The 18,945-nt window shown below is 32.9% G+C and overlaps 1 protein-coding gene across 1 annotated transcript; it reads left to right on the forward strand.

Annotated features, from left to right (window-relative positions):
* The first annotated feature begins 4,475 nt into the window (after positions 1 to 4,475).
* Positions 4,476 to 14,249, forward strand: MFSD12_8 (Major facilitator super domain-containing protein 12). Its single transcript, XM_051216246.1, has 3 exons — positions 4,476 to 5,176; positions 8,844 to 9,766; positions 13,277 to 14,249. Exons 1-2 carry the CDS (start codon positions 4,744 to 4,746, stop codon positions 9,041 to 9,043), a joined length of 633 nt encoding a protein of 210 aa, XP_051066816.1. The 5' UTR covers positions 4,476 to 4,743; the 3' UTR covers positions 9,044 to 9,766; positions 13,277 to 14,249.
* Positions 14,250 to 18,945: the final 4,696 nt, after the last annotated feature.

Below are 18,945 nucleotides of genomic sequence, written 5' to 3' on the forward strand. Positions count from 1 at the left end.
TCATTAAGATCCCCTCCTTCTTTGTTTTGAATGATGCTTTGATGATTCTGGATCCGTGGGATTCCCATCCTACAAGTGCATTTCGTGCTACTTTGGACAGCATTAGAGCAACTCCCTGTGTGTGTGGAGCATTTTCCTCTTCGTGACCGGAGTATAGCAGCATCTCTCCCGTAGCTAGCCTTTTCTGTCCAGCTTGGGTCCAGTGGGTTTCGCTGATTCCCAGTACTGCCAAGTTGTATCTCCTCATTTCCGTTGCTATTTGGCTGGTCTTCCCGGTTTCCCACATTGTTCTAACGTTCCATGTACCTATAAAAATTTTTGCTCTGGTTGTTAGAAGGGGCATCGGCCTCGTGGCTTCCGAAGGAATTCGGCTTTCACCACGAAGCGTCATAATTCTTCTAAATGAAGACCTTCTAACTCTCAGGGCAGAGTTAAAATGGTTTGAATTATTTTTTCTGGTAAGCGTTTTTTTAGCGAGTTAGTTTTCTACGGGATGGGGACGCTAACCCCATGCCCAACCCTCCTCCTTTACCCGGGCTTGGGACCGGCAGTAACTCTAGAAGAGCTACAGGCGGAGTTGTGTACGATAAAAGCCATCTATGAAAAGTAGTAACTGTTTGGATAGGATTAAATGACACTATGTATTCAGTTTGTTTGAATTTTTACTATCTTTTGTTTTGTTATTATGATTGGAATTTTTCATGTTTCACCAGTCTCAACATCGAAATTTAATTATTTCTTTGTTTTATTAAGTAACCATTTATTCTAGAATGACATCAACTGTAGAATTATAATTAAAGTCGAGGATATAGCAGTTTGTTATCCCCCAACAGTGTTCAAAACATAGGACAGCTGTCCAGTGTTCTTATAGTATACTAATGTTCTCTTGTCAGTTCATGAGACGTTAACGTTTGTTTGCAGAGATAATCCATTCAAGGGAATAACTTCATTGTATCAAGTATTTCAGTGAGTCCTGTAAAAACTGTAAGGTTAGCTCAAGGTTAAAATATTCTATGACTTTTGTTATTAAAAACAGGATGTGTGGGGTAACTTATACCTTCCGATAATCGGTGATGAACTGAACTCTGGAAAATCGCTTAAGCACACGATTCTGACTAAACATTTAGGTTTGAGAAAAACATCAGCTACAAAAAATCGACAAAGCATCATGAATAGCCTGACCCTCGGAGGACTTACAAAGTTTGACTGAATAAAGAAATCAGAGATAGAATAAGCATACTCTTACAAAAGGGCTGTATTTTTAAAGGGATGGTCATTCATCTACTCTAAAGTTGACGAAATAAAGTTTTAGAAACCTGGTGCATGTGTTTTATGATTTTTGAATGATTATGTTCTACCAAACGGTACTTTTTATATTATGCAAATATTTCATGTATAGCTTATTAGCTAATTGGTATCTAATGTTGTAAGTGATTCAAATATTATATATGAGATCAATCAATCTTTACTGCTAGTTCATTAAATGATAGTATGAGTCAAACAAATTAAACTCCTGGTAATTAGATCATTGATTTAACTATGAAGCAGTTATGATTAATGTGTAAGCTTCAATCATATCGATTAGTATTATACCATATAAATGTGCTTCTGAATTATGGAAAAAACAAGTAAATATTCCATGTGATTAGTCGATTAATCGTTTTCAACCGAAGATAGAACTAACCAGACAAAAATCTCTAAAAACAAAATTTTTTTTCATTTAACTCATTATATTACTAAATTCGGGTTACTTCATGTATTTATTATGTAGATCAGGTCATTGGTTATATTTTCGTTTTGGTTGATTACAAATAGAAATACGTATGATATTTTTTTTACCAGTTTTCGTACTCATTTAATGGCAAACTATTGTAATATCTATTAGAAAATGATTACATAATATCGAAAATTGGTTAAGATTAAACATGTTAGCTATTGAATGCCGACTGAGTAGTTTAAAGATTAAGCGTTCTCCTCGAAATCTAAAGATTTTGTGTTAAATCCATAGCGTAGCCGTGAATGCCCACTGGTGAAGAGTCCCGTGTAAGCACAAAATAACTATCTAGTGTTTCCTAGGTTCCCGTAATTGTCTAACTAAGATCAATTCGTGATGTAAACTCAATAACTTCAACAAATCCCTTATACTACTAATATAAATCCATTAAGACTGCTTACATATATCGATGTTTTTTCTTCCCTTCCTTTTCAGCTTGCTTTTAATTTCAGGATTGAATTCATTTCAATATGGGATTAACATGGCGTTTACGTTTATCATATGCAATTGGACATGTTTTAAATGATTTGTGCGCATCTGTATGGTTTACATATACTTTGGTATTTTTTAAATTTGGCATTGGTATACCAACAAGTATGGCTGGTTTAATAATACTCGTTGGCCAATTGGTTGATGGTTTGATGACACCAGTAATTGGTCTACTTTCGGACAGATTTTCATCTCAGTCATCTGTACCGTTGTTAATATCTTCTTCTTCTTCCCACTCTTTGTCAGCATCATCATCAGTTACACATAATAATTTCAATGATCGTTTGCATGATTCTAATGAACATTTAGCCAATCATAATAAAAACTACATGTCTACAGACTCTTCTGATGTTATTCATTCTACCGGTAATAATAATAATTCGTCTTTTTTCCAACGATTCAACTCTGTTCTAAGAAGATTTCGACCATTTGGTCGTAAAATATGGCATCTTTGCGGAAGTATATTAATTATTTTTTCATTTCCTTTAATATTTGGTCCACCACTTGGTTCATCCAATATTAGTACACTGGCGAAAATGATTTATTATTTACCATTAGTGGCAATTTTTCAAGTAAGTTATTCATATTTTATTTAATTGTTAGTTTTATAACTGATTTACTGATGCGTTAAATACAAATTTCATGTACTCAATTTTGAGCTATACTTCTGTTGCTTGATGGCTAGCTATGCCACCCTGTTAGATAAATTAAGTGAAGAGGGATATGAATCTACCAGTTGAAAGCCAAATATTTAAACCCTTATGCTACCGTTTCACAATTGATTGTGTAAGGATCTTATTCTAGACAAATATTTTCCGATTCATGAAATACCATCAAACTAATTGTTGACTTTAAATTCCTTTCTTTTTTTTTACTTCGCTTAGTTGTATGTCCAAGTTTTACGAAAAATGTGAAATTCCCCGTGATTTATAATTTATCACTTAACCTCTGATACAATTACCTAAGGGATAAAACACTTGGTTTTGAACAACAAGGATGTTGGTTCAAAACTGATTGGATCTTGACAACTGGGTAGCAGTCTCACCAAGCCTCATATATGGTATGGGGCTTTAAGCCACATAGAAATAGCTAATTGTAAATTTGTCACACTAAATTAGAAGTTGAACCTTGTAATTACTCCATTCAAAATATGTGGTTTTTTAGAAAAAAATTTCATTGACAAATTTTGTAGTGAATAAAAATAGTTTCTGTGATTTGTCCGTCCCAAATTTATTCGAAAATATCGATATTATTTCAGTCATTTTGCAGTTAATCACTTTTGGTTATTAATGTAAACTGGTAAAATGAGAGAAGGTTAAGTGCTTTGAGTGCATAAGTTATACGGTTAGAGGAGTTATTATTGAGCTGTTCAAACCCTGATCGACTCTCCATTCCAGTGTGAACATGAATGCTGAGATGCAAGTAAATCCAATGACGAATCCCATATAAGATGAAGTGTGTGTCTTAGATTTCGCTTCTAGTCGTAAAGCCGTTTAGTCTTCACCTGTTCATGCTTGAAGCATAAATTTCACTGCAAGGTTTTATACTTTGTCATTTGATAATGTATATTTATCTATAAATGACGTTCTGTAAAAATTTTACCAGTATGAATAGTATTAGTTTTGATGTCGTGAGATAAGGGAAATAACATTATGGTACTGCTCAATAGGCGAATAGCACAACTCCTTTATTCTTCTGTCACCAGCTGCTGTTAATGGGTACCTTCGAAGAAAGAACTATTAATAAGAGTCAAAGTAAAACTATTCAAGCAACTATACTCTGATTAAGGTGAAATTATAGCACACTAAAAAGTCCGCAGGACGATATGAAAATAACTTCTTTTATAGCAGTCAAAAAGGTTGGTTTTTATTAGAGACATTAGCGCGAGAAAAACGCAATTCAAACTTCAAAATAATCATTTTGTAAGTAATTTCACAATGAAAATCACACTCTAACATTCAACCCTCATCCATGAAATGAACGGAAAAATCGTTTGAAGTTTTGGATATAACGCAGTTTTTTGATTGAGATCATGAACCGATTGATGTTAGACCACCTTTGAAAACCTGGAAGGACTGGACGGCCGTTTCATCCTATTGTGAGATCCCTCAGCAGTGCGCACCCAGGATCCCGCTCGCGGGCTTCGAACCCAGGGCCTTCGGTCTCGCGCGCGAACACGTAACTTACTAGACCACTGAACCGGCATCCAATTGTGATAGTGTCTAACATGATCTCAATCAAAAACCTAATAATCTCAACAACAACCCTATACTAATATATAACACAATTATTGGACATATCAAGTGTTGCAAATAACCTCGGGTTATACTCGTGAAATATAACCAACTATTTTTTTTAAAAAATTCGGTATTTGGTCATAGGAAACATAAAATTAATCAATCCATTGTTTATGGTGTTGTTTTTAGGCTGGATGGGCTGCAGTTCAGATTACTCACTTGGCATTAATCAATGAATTATCTATGGAATCTAGTGAACGTACTTTATTGACTTCCCTACGTTATTTATTCACAGTTCTTAGTAATCTACTTGTTTATATTAGTACATTTCTTCTTTTACAACATCAACATCATGTTGATAATAATAATAATAACATTCGTAATGATACTAGTATTAAAAACTCAATGAATGATATGTTACCGTTGAGAAAATTGCTTAATTACAATGAAGTTGAATATATTATGTTACCTATGGTAATGACTTCACATCCATTATCGAAATGTTCAAATTCCTCACTATCTTCACCGTCCATTATTGATTTTGGTAAAGATGATATACCAGCTTTTCAAAAGTTAGGTTTTACAATTATTGGTGTTGGGGGATTAACAATGTTATTATTTCATTTTGGAGTAAGAAAGAAAGATTTTATTCACAATGTAAGACCTATAACTATTGGTAAGTATTGTTGTGAATGTATAAGATTGTGTAATTTGTCCATATAGTTTAAATGGAATATTGAGAAAAAAAAATAAAAGAATTATATTTTTTAGAGCAGAGATGGATCGTAGTTAGCAGTGGAGTGGGTTCGAGTACCGGGGTGGACATTAACTCTACGATGGAGGTACATTCAGGTGATGACTCCCAAATAGGACGAGATGCTCGTTCTTAACTTCACTGCCAGCCATCATCCGTTTATGATTAAAAAAATAAAATAAATCCTTGTGAATTACTGGTCATATCTAGACAATCTGCACAGGATGAACATATGCCAAAAGAGACTGATCAATTGCAGTCCTAAACATCAATATTAAGTTTCAAACGACCGTTATACAGAAGTGAAACAATTATAGTTGGTATTTTCTACAGTGTAACGAGAATCATTGTTATCGTGATTTAATATCTTTATAATTTTGAGTTTTAAAGCGATTTGCACTTTCAAACTTTTCTAGCTTTTCAAACCCAATAATTTCTAGTCCTTGTTGTATGTAGTATACAATATAGTGCTGTTGAAACTAAGTGAACATTAATTTATTACATGACATTATTACTTAAGATATACTAATTGACTACAAGAATTAATACTTACTGTTTTGTAATTGATTGAGCCGTAAGTATAAATATTGGAGTTTTTTTATTCTATACTAGACAGTATCAAGTTGAATGAACGACATATTTTCCCATATTCAAGTTGAATAAACAAAACTGATTTTATTATTTCACAGATTGAAATCATGAGTCAGTTGAAGCTAGACCACCATTGAGAACCTGGAAGCACTGAACGGCCGTTTCGTCCTAGTACGGGACTCCTCAGCAGTGCGCATCCACGATCCCGCACCACGCGGAGCTCGACCCCAGGACCTACTGGCTTCGCGCGCGAGCACTTAACCACTAGACCACTGAGCCGGCATCCAACGGTGTTAATGTCTAACTTCAACCAATCCACGAAGTTGCGCCACCGTACACCATTGTCTTCAGTGAGCTGATATCTCACAACAGACCTGGTTGAACTCCACTGGTAACGGCTTCTCACTAGAACTTCGGAAGTTTTTCCTGAAGTCAGTCACTAGTGAGCAGTAGGTCCTGGGTTCGAGCCCCACGTGGTGCGGGATCGTGGATGCGCACTGCTGAGGAGTCCCATACTAGGACGAAACGGCCGTCCAGTGCTTCCAGGTTTTCAATGGTGGTCTAGCTTCAACTGACTCATGATTTCAATCTGTGAAATTTCTAAAATTTCCACAAAACCCATTCTGATTTTATTATATTTGACCACTATTACCTACAACAATATCAGCCGTGGCTTGAAACACATCACACTGCTCATTGTGCGTTCATACATAATGTCATAGTGTAGAAACTTACTACATAGAATCTGTAAATGACTATACTGATTAGACCGGTAATATGTCCGCAGAACTAATCTCCATATCTAATTTGAGTCTATTTTTGGAGATATAATCATTGACCAAGTAACTTCATAAATTGGCGAATTAAAACTGCTACCAAGATAATTAGACCTAATTACTTATCAGTTAACAAATTGTTGATTATAAGAGAAAATGGATTAAAAAAAAACTTCACTTCTGTTTTTCTTTACGAAAAATCGATGAATCAATTGAACTTTTTTATCTAGTGGCCTACTCCTGGCTACGAGATCATTCTTTCACATAAAATATATGTTTTAAGTGGATTGATGAATAAATAACTGGTAACATCATCGTCTCCGTTATATTCAGTTAACGTTGACTGTAGATTGCTGTGCACTGATATTCCGTTTGTCGCATCTGTTGATTAGGTAATGATTTCTTTGAAGGATTTATGGAAATTTCATTATTTAGAACACTTTGTTGGAGTTATGGACGTCCTCTATTGAGGAGTCTCACACTGGGACGAAACAGCTATCCAGTGCTTCCTGGTTTCCAACAACTGTTTGACTAAGATTGGTCCCTGGCTGAACTATAAATAATTATTTAGCTAGGACGATATATATATATATATATATGTGGAGAGGGAGAGAGCAATAATGAAGACAATTCGTCTGTTACATTACTATTCTTTTTCAAGTAATTACGTGCGTGACTATAATGTATTTAAGAAATTAGATTAATATTTCTAACTTGATTTACAATTGATTTTACTTAAAACCGAATTAGTGTTGTGTATGTCTATTCATTACGTATTATTTACTCAAGTAAAATGAATCAATATTATCATATGAATTAGAACTTTCATATATTGGCGTCCATACTTTTAGTTGATATCTATTGTATATAATATAGTATAGTTTATAATATAGTATTAATGTAGCAGTGCATTGGAAGGAACCTCATGGCAATCACAAAAAGATACCATTACCGATAAATGTGAAAGCACTTATTTAACTGTATAAGTTATGTGTGGAGTTTATGGGTTTGAATGTATTGTAATCTACTGCTCAATAATGATGAATAATGATGCTACTTTAAGGCTGGAAACGAGGATTTAAAATCGATATTTGATCGTTAAAATATATTAGTGTTATTTGGTTACAAGTAACATCCTAGTTTGTAGAAGTGGAGATAGATATCGTGAATATTACACATCAGTGGTAATATGTTTACTCGTCAGCAAACTGAAGCAGATCGATACCTAATGTCGGATTCGAACTCAGATCGTTCAACTTCGTAATCTCTGGCGTCACTAATAGTTCCCTAAGGAGTACTAACAATCGCCAAACCTAGATATATGATTTATTGCTGACTACCTTCAATCACCTAATATCTCAACACGGTATATGAGATCTTACATCACTCACATTGAAACTTAACAAATAGAATTCAATCAGTTATACAAACTAGAAATCACGATATCTTCCACTAATTATCAATCAATCAAGTGTACAGAGAACGTTCATTTGACAAAAGTTATCACAATGAAGTATTTTTCATCGTATATCAATATCTCCTGAGGAACTATACTGGAAAAAACTAGAAAGGATATTTTTATGGTCAAAACTCCATAATAAATAATTTCATGAGATTGAACCCATAAACCTTATCACTTACGATATTAATTAGCTACTGAATCTCAAACTAATAATGTGACTTTATTCAGTTCACAATACATACAATGTTTCTCAATCTTATTTTCGTAGACTAGATTACAAAAATTTACAACAAATAGTGAATCATGGCGCAATTTCGTGGATTGCTTGAAGTTAAACATTAACACCGTTGAACGCCGGCCGGCTCAGTGGTCTAGAGGTTACGCGTTCGTACACGAGATCGCCAGGTCCTAGGTTCGAATCCTGTTTGGCGGGATCGTGAATGCGCACTGCTGAAGACTCTCACAATGTGATGAAATGGCCGTCCAGTGTTTCCAGATATTTCATAGTTGTCTAGCTTCAATTGACTCATGAATTCAATTATTAAATTACTAAAATCTCCACAAAACTCCCTTCTGATAACAAATGATATGTTTATTTCAAGTGTTATCTGAATTGAATTAAGTTTTAAGATAATAATGTTTTAATTTCCCAGTTATATAGATCGATACATTAAAAATTTGTTTAAATGTTAATAAAAAAAGCGGTAAATAGTTTTTTTTCACGATTATTCACCACTTTTACATAATTCATTCAATGAAGTGGATAATCCTAATCATGAATCTGTCAGTCAGATAAAACATCCTGCTTATATAATTACTACATGGAAAGATTGGTTACGTTTACCATTATTTTGGATTCTTGGCTTTTTCTACATGTTTGTTAGACTAATTGTCAATGTATCACAGGCAAGTACAGTTTATTTAATGTTTTTTTTTGAATATAAGAATTTCTCTATCTGAATTAAGTAAAGTGAACTAGAATCTATAAGAAGAAAACATTTATCATCAGTCCTTTGTACAGAACGAGATTAGTCAATCATAGTTGAAATAACATTGTTTGAAGGTGCTCAGAATGTTACTGTGACTTGACAGTTATGATTTATATCTTGCCTTATCTACTTCAGTTTGGGTTAACGAGTATTATCACTAGACTCGTCATTAACTATACTAATTTGTATCTGGTGTATTGAATAATAAATAAAAATTATTCATAATTCATGACAGTACAATGTAAGAGAAAATTAGCAGTATAAAAGTCAAAATCAATGTATGGAAAAGTTATAAAAAAGGGAAATCGAGGTTGGAAAGAGAACCCTATTGAAATCGACCAAAATTAAAAAGTATACACGATGATTCAAACTGAATCTATATCGAAATCATTGATTTCGACTCATAACACTTAACATATCTAACTACTGATTGGAATTATCACATAAATTTGAAGTTGTCACTTTACATATTTCAAAAACGCATACATCAGATTAACAGTCAATGACTTAATGGTACTATGTCAGTCAGTCAGTAATTTCGTACGTACGTACATCAGTTCGAGTTGCCACACCACTATGTCTTGGTTTAGTTATCATTAACTGTTTTTCAATCTGATCCTATGCTATCAACCATCGTATATTGGAATAATTGGAGTTTAGTTACGAAAACAGGCCCACATTTTATATTAATCTGGTAAGTAGACATTGGAAGAATAAATTAATACTTTTTCTATATAAATAATTTTACAAATTTAATTTAAAATGTTGACGCATTCAACATGAAATCTAAAAGCAGTAATTCCAACCTGGAGGCATTCTGTGTATATCTGTTTGTATATAAAGAATTTCAAATAAAAACGAAATACATTTCACAATAATGTTTTATAATTACAGTATTTAACTTATCTCAGTTCGCTATCAATTTTTACCTTTAACGAGTATGTTTGAAATTTTCAATTGAATTTCACAAACAAATGTAGAGTAAACACCAAGATTACTGTCTTGTAGCATTAAGATAAGAAAACTCATTTCAGTATTAGTAAAATCGGTGAATCAGGTCAAAAATTTTAAATTAAAACATTAAGGATAATGAGAATTCTATGAATTAAGCACCGATAATATTGTCTAGTATGATAATGAAGGTTTCATAATCATAAAGCATTTACTTAGCTGGACAAATGTTACTACTAATAATAATCAGTCAGTCAGTCAGCTACAACGTAGGACCAGGCACATATATTCATAGGTCCAAGTTGCCATACCTCATTAACACAACAACATGAACACCGGATTCATAAAAATAGTTAATTCAGAGGTGGTAATATATAAAAGAAAAACTGCATATAAGGATATAGTACAGGAAGAAAGAATTAGTACGTAGAAAGAAAGATATGAAACGATTTTAATCTCTTAGTTTAAGGGAAGACAGAGAGTGTGTACACCAACGCCATTGTGATCGATTCTGAGTCATGTCACCAAGAATCTCCAACCATTGGTTACGATAGTCACCCAGACCCCAACCAAGTAGTTTGCATCTACCAACATGGCTCAAACTAGAAGTTATTGTCTTCAAACACTGATGCCACTTTTTGGTTTGACCGCCCCTAACTTTCTTCCAACCATCCTGAACACTGGTTAGCATTGCACTTCTTGAGAATCGGTGTTCATGCATACGTAGCACGTGGGCCAACCATCTCAGTCGATGAAGATTCACAACCTCATCAACTGATTTGCCATCATTCCCTAATACCCTGTGTCTAACCTCACTATTACTTACCCGGTGATCCCAGCAGACGCCAGTAATATTTCTAAGGCATCTGTGGTCAAATACTAGTAGCTTACGAGTGTCTTCTACTCTTAGTGGCCATGTTTCGCTGCCGTAAATTAAAACAGAACGGACTGCCGCGCAGTTTACTCGTCCTTTTATTGATAGATGGATATCTTGCCTTCGCCATAGGTGACCTAAGTTGACAAAAGCCGAACGAGCTTTTCGAATCCGTGCTGAGATTTCGTCAGACACCAACCCATTAGGGCTGATCAGACTTCCAAGATAAATGAAGTTGTCAAACTACTAATAATAGTGATAATAGTAATAGTAAGAGCTGCAAATAGAAACAGTATTTGTTTTTTCTCATGTATTCTAATAAGTCAAATCATTTAATTCTTACAAATGATTCGTAAGTAAATGATCAAGGAGGTAAATCGTTAGAAAAACAATTTTAATCACAAGTTGTTATTCATTAGAAAATGGGAATGTTTGCAACTTTATGTTAGTCGAAAGTTAGGACAAAGAAGATAATGTTGTAATCTAACTTTCAAATAGTAAGATATTTTAAAAAAACCATCACAATAAGACCAATAATCAGGTCAAAGAGGAAAACAATCCAAGTAAATGTACAGATAATGATATGTTAAAATCAATCAAGTCCAAAGTCAGCGGGACAAGTAACCAATTACTCGTCGAGAAATTCTCACAGTTCACTTCTGTTTGAAGTTTGTCCTTTGAATTTTGTCTAGAAGCACTGAAAGTATCATGGTTTGGCCACTCATTTCTAAGAACGCAATCTTTGCAAAAAAAAGAAATCACTCTGTATGGATATTGAATATGTTCACATTACTGAGTAGTTTCAAAACAGATTTCATGAAGTTCTGGTCGAAAATTGTCGCTTATTGACTACAATCGATACTGAACGAGGCTAGAAAAATATAGACCACCAGTATTAAACTTACCATAAAATCTGTTGATAATAGGTTTAATTGCGTGAGAAATTGCGGAGGAACCATAATTTACAGACGACCTTTGAACGAATCTTTAGTGACCTCGAGAAATGTTAGCCAATCAGGAGACAGTATAAAGTTTATTATAAAAAACCAAAGAATTAAAATGGATATACTTCTTTTACATGATTCAAAAACTTATCAAGGTTTGAAAGAGGTTCAGAGGTTCTGAAATCGTAATGCATACGGCAGAGGAACTCATCCATATGGCTCCATAATAGTCGACCTCACGGGCCATGATAAGGTCGTAAAAATTCCTTTAACCTTCGCCACATAGTGTCAATATTGTTAGTGTGCCCTCCTGTTGTAGGGTCCACAAAATGGCGCTTGTGCACAACGAAATGATATACATAACCAAGTCTATGCAGGCATCGGTAGGCTCTTCAATCATCCGTATATGTTGTAGTACCCGGCTGTACGTATTCCCGTATAATTGGCATTACTGTGATTGCTTGTCGGTTTCTGACCCTTTAGAACTGTCTCTTTTAGATTGATCTGTCGTAAATTCCAAGTACCTGTCAGGTATATTTATGGAAGTGCAACTTACCCAATCTTCCTTAAATTTTCGCTTCCTCACTACTGTTTCGTCTATTTCAACGATTCTCCCAACTCCTGCAAACGACTCTTGTAAACTTGTCGTTTTCATTGCACATATATCTCTACATTACTCATACCACTGAATAGCCGAAGCTTCAGTAACATCTGCAAATGTTGCAGCCAGTGTTACTGGTGCTTTAATTATCCAATTTGCAACAATCATCATGATTTGTTATAGTCTCAATCGGGATCGAGCGAAGAAAGTTCCTATTCGAGCAGACTTCTTCCTCCAACATAAATAACATCAAAAGACAATCTCATCACGGTAGTTTGCACACGGTAAAACAATCATTTGACTACCGTTGTCACAAATAAAGGAACTTCTTAGTAGTCCCATCTGTTGTAGCGGCTCAATTATCACGTCTTCTCTAAAATCCACTGTAAACCGATCGTACGTGAGCATCAGGTACTGAAAATGGCGCAGTGACCTTGAAATCCCTCGAACACTTCTGATTGGCTCGTCCATAATTTATTGTCGCGCCGAAATCTTTAGTGCATATTACTGATAGCTTTGAAACTCGCACAGAATAACTATCCAGGATTCTACAATTTGAATGATCAATCAACGAATACCAGACCGTGATGAATTTCTATTAGTTAGTAACCAATTTATTTTCCGTAATTAGAAAGTGATTTAGTATTACTATGATAGTCATTCTTAAAATTAATATAAGGTAGAATTAGTTTTCGACTTTCTCCGACCCTTAATAAATTCGCAATGCGTTTTAATGTCTTAATTTAAATAATTGGTGGAAATTTGTTAAGGATTATTGAAGACTAGTCAACCTTTTGTACATTTACATTGAGTTAACTTTTTTTTAATTTTCAGGCTTATTTAACAATTTACCTTTTACATTCATTACGTTTACCTAAAGTTACAATGGCTTTAGTTCCTTTAACAGTGTATCTGACAAGTATTGCTACTACTATGGTACAAAAACCAATACAGGATCTTATCAGTCGTGAAGTAAGTTCTTTTGTTTATTATTCATGTTCAGACATACATATCAATCGGTGTTAGTCAAAATAATGTAAGAGAAGAAGTGAAAAATAGGCATTGTTTCAAATTGTTACACTGTATATCTCAGCAATAATGAGAAATCGATAAAATTCATAGAAGATTACTTGAATCAATAGTTTATTTTTAGTATAGTGTTGTGAAAATTGTTGAATCGCATTAAAATCATGAACCGATCTAAGTTAGACTATTTTAGAAGACCTAGAGAAACCGGACGGCCGTTTCTTCCTGATATGGGACTCCTCAGCACTGCGCGTCCAAATCTCTATAACCGAAAATCGTACACAAGATCTTCGATCGCACGTGAGAAAGCTTAAATTCTAGACCACTGAGTCAGCATACAAAGGTGTTACTTTCTAACCTCAACCAATCCACGACGTTGCGCGGCCATCTTTCATCGTCTTCACACCCGGATTAGGTCCATTGGCTAAGCTTATTGCTTATTTTTAAAACAAAAAACCACTACAATTTCCACGATGCGAAGTAATAACACGAAAGACTGGTACAACTGGAGATTTATTCACCCTGGAAAGTTGACGACAACTATCGTTGAAGATACACTTAGTCATATATTACTTTGTACACACAATTGATTATTATTTATTAAAAAAGTCACATATATGAAAAATACCCAGGATCATAAAAAACCGTATGGTGCATATCATGCTGAACATACTTTAAGGTTAATTTAATGCATACAATTTCATGTTTTAAATAATCATCACACTGAAGCAAACCAATTTTAGACTGAATAAAATAACACACTGAATATCAAATAAATATGACACCAAATAATCATCATATTCGATTAAAAATGGTAATGATGAACAAGAATTGAAATGAGTTATAAATGTAATTTTGCTTTTTCATCCAGTCATATCTTTTACTGATATGTTTATATGATTGTTTAAATAAATATTTATACAATCCTCATAGTTTACAATAAATCAACAGAATTCTCGTCTTTAAAATGAAAAGTCTTAATTAAGTATTATTGTATGTGTTACTAATATCGATAGATGTAAGTAGTATGTATCAATAATCGAAAGTGAAATGCCTGGCGACAGAAGGTTGAGAAGATTGATGAGAAGAGAATAAGAATGGTGAATGATTGATGTGGAAATGAAGGAACAATAAAGTTTGAGACGATTGACTGATATTTTACAAATTAAGTATTTAGAGTATGGTTCTCAGATTTTACTAAGAAATTCTGTAATTTAGTGTTTGAAAACATTCGATTGTCTCAACTTGTGTTCTCGTTCACTACAGTATAACAAGAGCACATCAATCTTTATGATTATGCATGCCTTATTTTGTTCATCATCAACTTTGAGAAAAGTTTGGTGATGAGCACTGGTGACTGAAGTTTTTCTGTAGTTTTACAGAATCATCAATCGACTTTGACTAAATCAGCGACTCAATTTGTTTAATATATCTCATTATTTCAACTGAGGGGATTGTAAACATCCAGTTTAATGACTGTTTTGTTCTGTAAGTGTTTTGATGGTAGGATATTGTTGAGAACCTAAATAAGTTTTATTAACAGAGTGTATCCTTGAAATTCAATCAGGAAAGTTTTTGACTATCTCTGGGTGTATTTAATCGCAATGACAAATCCAATAGTTTTCACTCACTGCTGTACACTCAATACAACTAAAGAATTGTTTCACAATCTAATAATTTATATCTGCAACTTATGATTATCAATCATTCAATGTCGCTGATGAATCTCCGTTTTACTCTCAGCATGACTGTTAGGTAATCTGTTTAAGTCAACAGGAAACTCTGAACCTAAGATTCTTAGAACTTGTCGCTTGCTAGTTAGGGATTTCTATAGTCTTAAAGGGATTGATGTTCCCATTTAAATTAAAACTTGGGTCACCAGATTTCCCATTTTGAACCGTTACCAAATACCTATGCAAATAGCTATTGTCGTCCTGTACTACTGAGATGTTTACTTTGATTAGTCATTGCAAAGTTTATCTGTTCCTTAATGCTGATCGAATTATATTGATCATATAGTAATATGACTGTTATTCATTGATCCTTACAAGAAGATCATGAACTCATTTAGAAGGTAGTAATGACATGTTTTTAAATATAATACCCAGCAACTAAATTCAGAGTCTTATTTTTCTATTTTCCTTTAAATTTGTTTTTCTTTTCAAATACTTTTCCATTTTATAAATTTTTCTTGATTTTTAACAAAAAAAATATTATCAATTTACAGACAAATTCCGGAATTGGATTAATTTTTGTCACAATATTTTGTATATTAGTTAATTATCCTGGTAATCCACCAATAATTCATCGTATATACATTGCTGCTGGTATACTTGGTATCGGTTGTACTATTATATTAATTACATCATTAGCAATGGTATCAGATTTAATAGGAAAATATCAACAACATGGTGCATTTGTTTATGGTTATATGTCATTTACTGATAAATTAGCTAATGGTATTGTTATACAAATTATTGAATTATTATGGAATGAATGTTCATCATTAACATATTATCAAAATGTTGAATCCTATGGTATTGGTACATTTGTTCTATGTCAATTTATTTTTTTATGTTTATATAAATGGCAAAAAAATGTGTATATTACAAATGGGAATTCAATTCATGAACATGTATAATTTTTAATGAATATGACCATTGTATTGGTTTGGTTTAGGATTAGTTTAATTTGGTTTATGCAATATGTATATTCATGAAAGAATTTTATATTGAATTGTTCACTGATTATGAGTGTACTTATTTTTACAACTCATTTTTCACAATTTGTCTTTCCTTTCCCAACCACTTCCTTCCTTTCTCTTCTCTCTCTCTCTCTATCTCTCCTTCTTGTTGAATTATACTAAAAGGTAAATTGGTTTTTGTATGTAATTTAAGTAAAAAAGGTAATTCAATAAGCATTTTACTTATGAACTTATCAACCATCATTATATCATAAAATACATCATTAAACTCAATGGCTTATGAACAGTGTCTTGTCTTGTTTGTTACAAACAGTAATGAATAAACTTTCTTTTTCCAAATGAACAACTCATTTCTTCTTTTGTTTTCTCCCATCATCAATAAAGAATATGTTTCAATCATTGGTTGATTTGATTTCATAATAAGATTAAACATTGAATTATCCTATTTCTTGTAAACTTTGTATTGTAAATTATCATTTTTATTTTTATTTATTATAAAATTTATGTTGATTTAATCTGTTAAAGGATATTAGTTTAAATGAAGAAAAAAAAAGAAGGAAGCGGCGATAATCAAAGGAGTTCATAACTGAAAACGACTAATTCTTACATAATTTGTTGCAATAATTAATCATCTATGTAATTTTATTTTCGTTTTAATTTTACAACCATTGAAATACAAACTGATTACTATTTCTTTCTTTGTTTGAACCAATGAACTTAGAGGCAGCATGTCGTGGATTTTGACGCCAACTTCATTTATTAATATGATCATACAGCATTTTGACATGATAGCTAATGTCAATTCATGATGAATACCCTAAATTTAATTCCTAACCCTGATTTCTAACTAAAGATCCTAATCCTAATTATGACCGCTTTTTATTCTCATAAACTGGATAGATATTCTTGAGGTCATTTAAGCATCACTCAAAGGTCATTCATAAATTATAGTCTACCATTCATTCAAAGAGGAAATATCAATTTATATATGTGATTGGATTCTTTTAACATCACTTGATGTTTAATATGGATTGAACTACTAATTGCTAGTGTATATGTTAGGTGAGAGAAATTAAATAAAAAGAAATGTATTTTCATTCCGCTTGTTTGTTTCAAAGAAAAAACCTTCAATGGAATATTTAATACAGTGAGATATTTATTTTTTTCTTCCATATTCCTCTTTTCTTTTAAATAAGATTTCCCTCCACATTAATTTTTCATCGATATTATCGTATGTATATTTGAAATTTATTTCGTTTGTTCCAGTACGAAGTAATCCCAGTAACAATAATGATTGTGAGTACGGTTCTTTTTGTTTCAAAAAAAAGGAAAACTTTTTTTACATTATGGTTGTTTGCCTACAATTTTTTAATGTAAATCATATTTTATGTAATTTACATTTTTTTATTGTTTAAATAAATTTGCGGAATTTTTTTTTTATTTTTAAAGAAATTAATGATTGAAAACTAGTCGATCTATTATGTTCATTCTAATTTGTTATGTATGAAAGAATTCCAACCTATCAATATTGTTACTATATTGATTGGAACTTATTCAATGTTTAGACAATGAAGGATCGTACTGTTTTTTATTGAAGATGTTTGTGTTATATTCTACAATCCAATCTAGTAATGATACATGCTTCTTATACCATGTAAAATCACTCCCTATACAAATGTGAAGAGTAATAATTAATAAATAAAAAGACAGGGAACCAGGTGAAGGTATTGTAGAAGGATTTAGGAATAAGATATTCGACATGATTACATTACTGACCGCTAGTTGACCATTTGGATTGAATTGATTCATTTAATAGTTAGGTGCTTTGTCAGATATTGCATTCCAAAATGAGTATACACTCATTTGGATTTAACATGTCTATATTGAACACCATAAGACCTTGGTTAGTTGTATAGGTTGCTTCGCTTATGATATATTATGTACACTATGACCTTGAGATTAAGTATGAGCACAGGCTAGTAATATGTCTATGCTTGTTGAGTATATCATTTACTCCTCCTTGAATAGATATCTTCCTTTTGGGATTCAGTTTCATGATTTCAGATGAAAGAATGTCAGCTTATCTTTCTATATCTTCTTATCAAACAAGCGTAAACCATGGTGGATTTTTACTTGAGTGGCGGTGTATTGGTCTAGCCTTCATTAATTTCTAGTAACAGTGATAAACGATGATTATTTAGATATATAACATCAAAAAAGGATGGTGAAACAACAAAGGAAGAATTTCGATTTGGTAATTCAAGAAACTTTTTCAATCGTAAAAATTGGTTTTCATTATTTAGTGAAACCATTTTTAGTGGAGCCCGTAATTTTGTCGTCATTTAGATCGAACGACGTTGTCGAAAGGGCTCACCAATTTAGTGGCCCGTTGATCTGACTCCATTTAGATCGTATGAATATTAGTTATCACCTATCCTCGTATATAATCATGGACTTTAATCGCGTTAGTTAATAACGGATTTAGATAAGTCAAATGACGAGAATGAACTTTCGTATACATATATTTTGTATGCAAAGTGAGTGCGATAGAACACAGCAAAAAGAACGCGCAAGGGAGATGGCTGGTAAGCCAACTCCATTTCTAGTCAGGCGTTACTCAATATTTATAGGCAGACAAAATAAACTACAGACATGTAATGAGACATGGGATATGAAGTGTACACACATATACGCTCATATAAAAACAGTCAAGCGAATAATTGACAAGGTCAAAATATGACTGAAGTAGAATGAATAGATTGGTTTGTCCAAA

This window comes from Schistosoma haematobium, chromosome 4 (genome assembly GCF_000699445.3).
Source record: "Schistosoma haematobium chromosome 4, whole genome shotgun sequence".
Classification (NCBI taxonomy): Eukaryota; Metazoa; Platyhelminthes; class Trematoda; order Strigeidida; family Schistosomatidae; genus Schistosoma; species Schistosoma haematobium.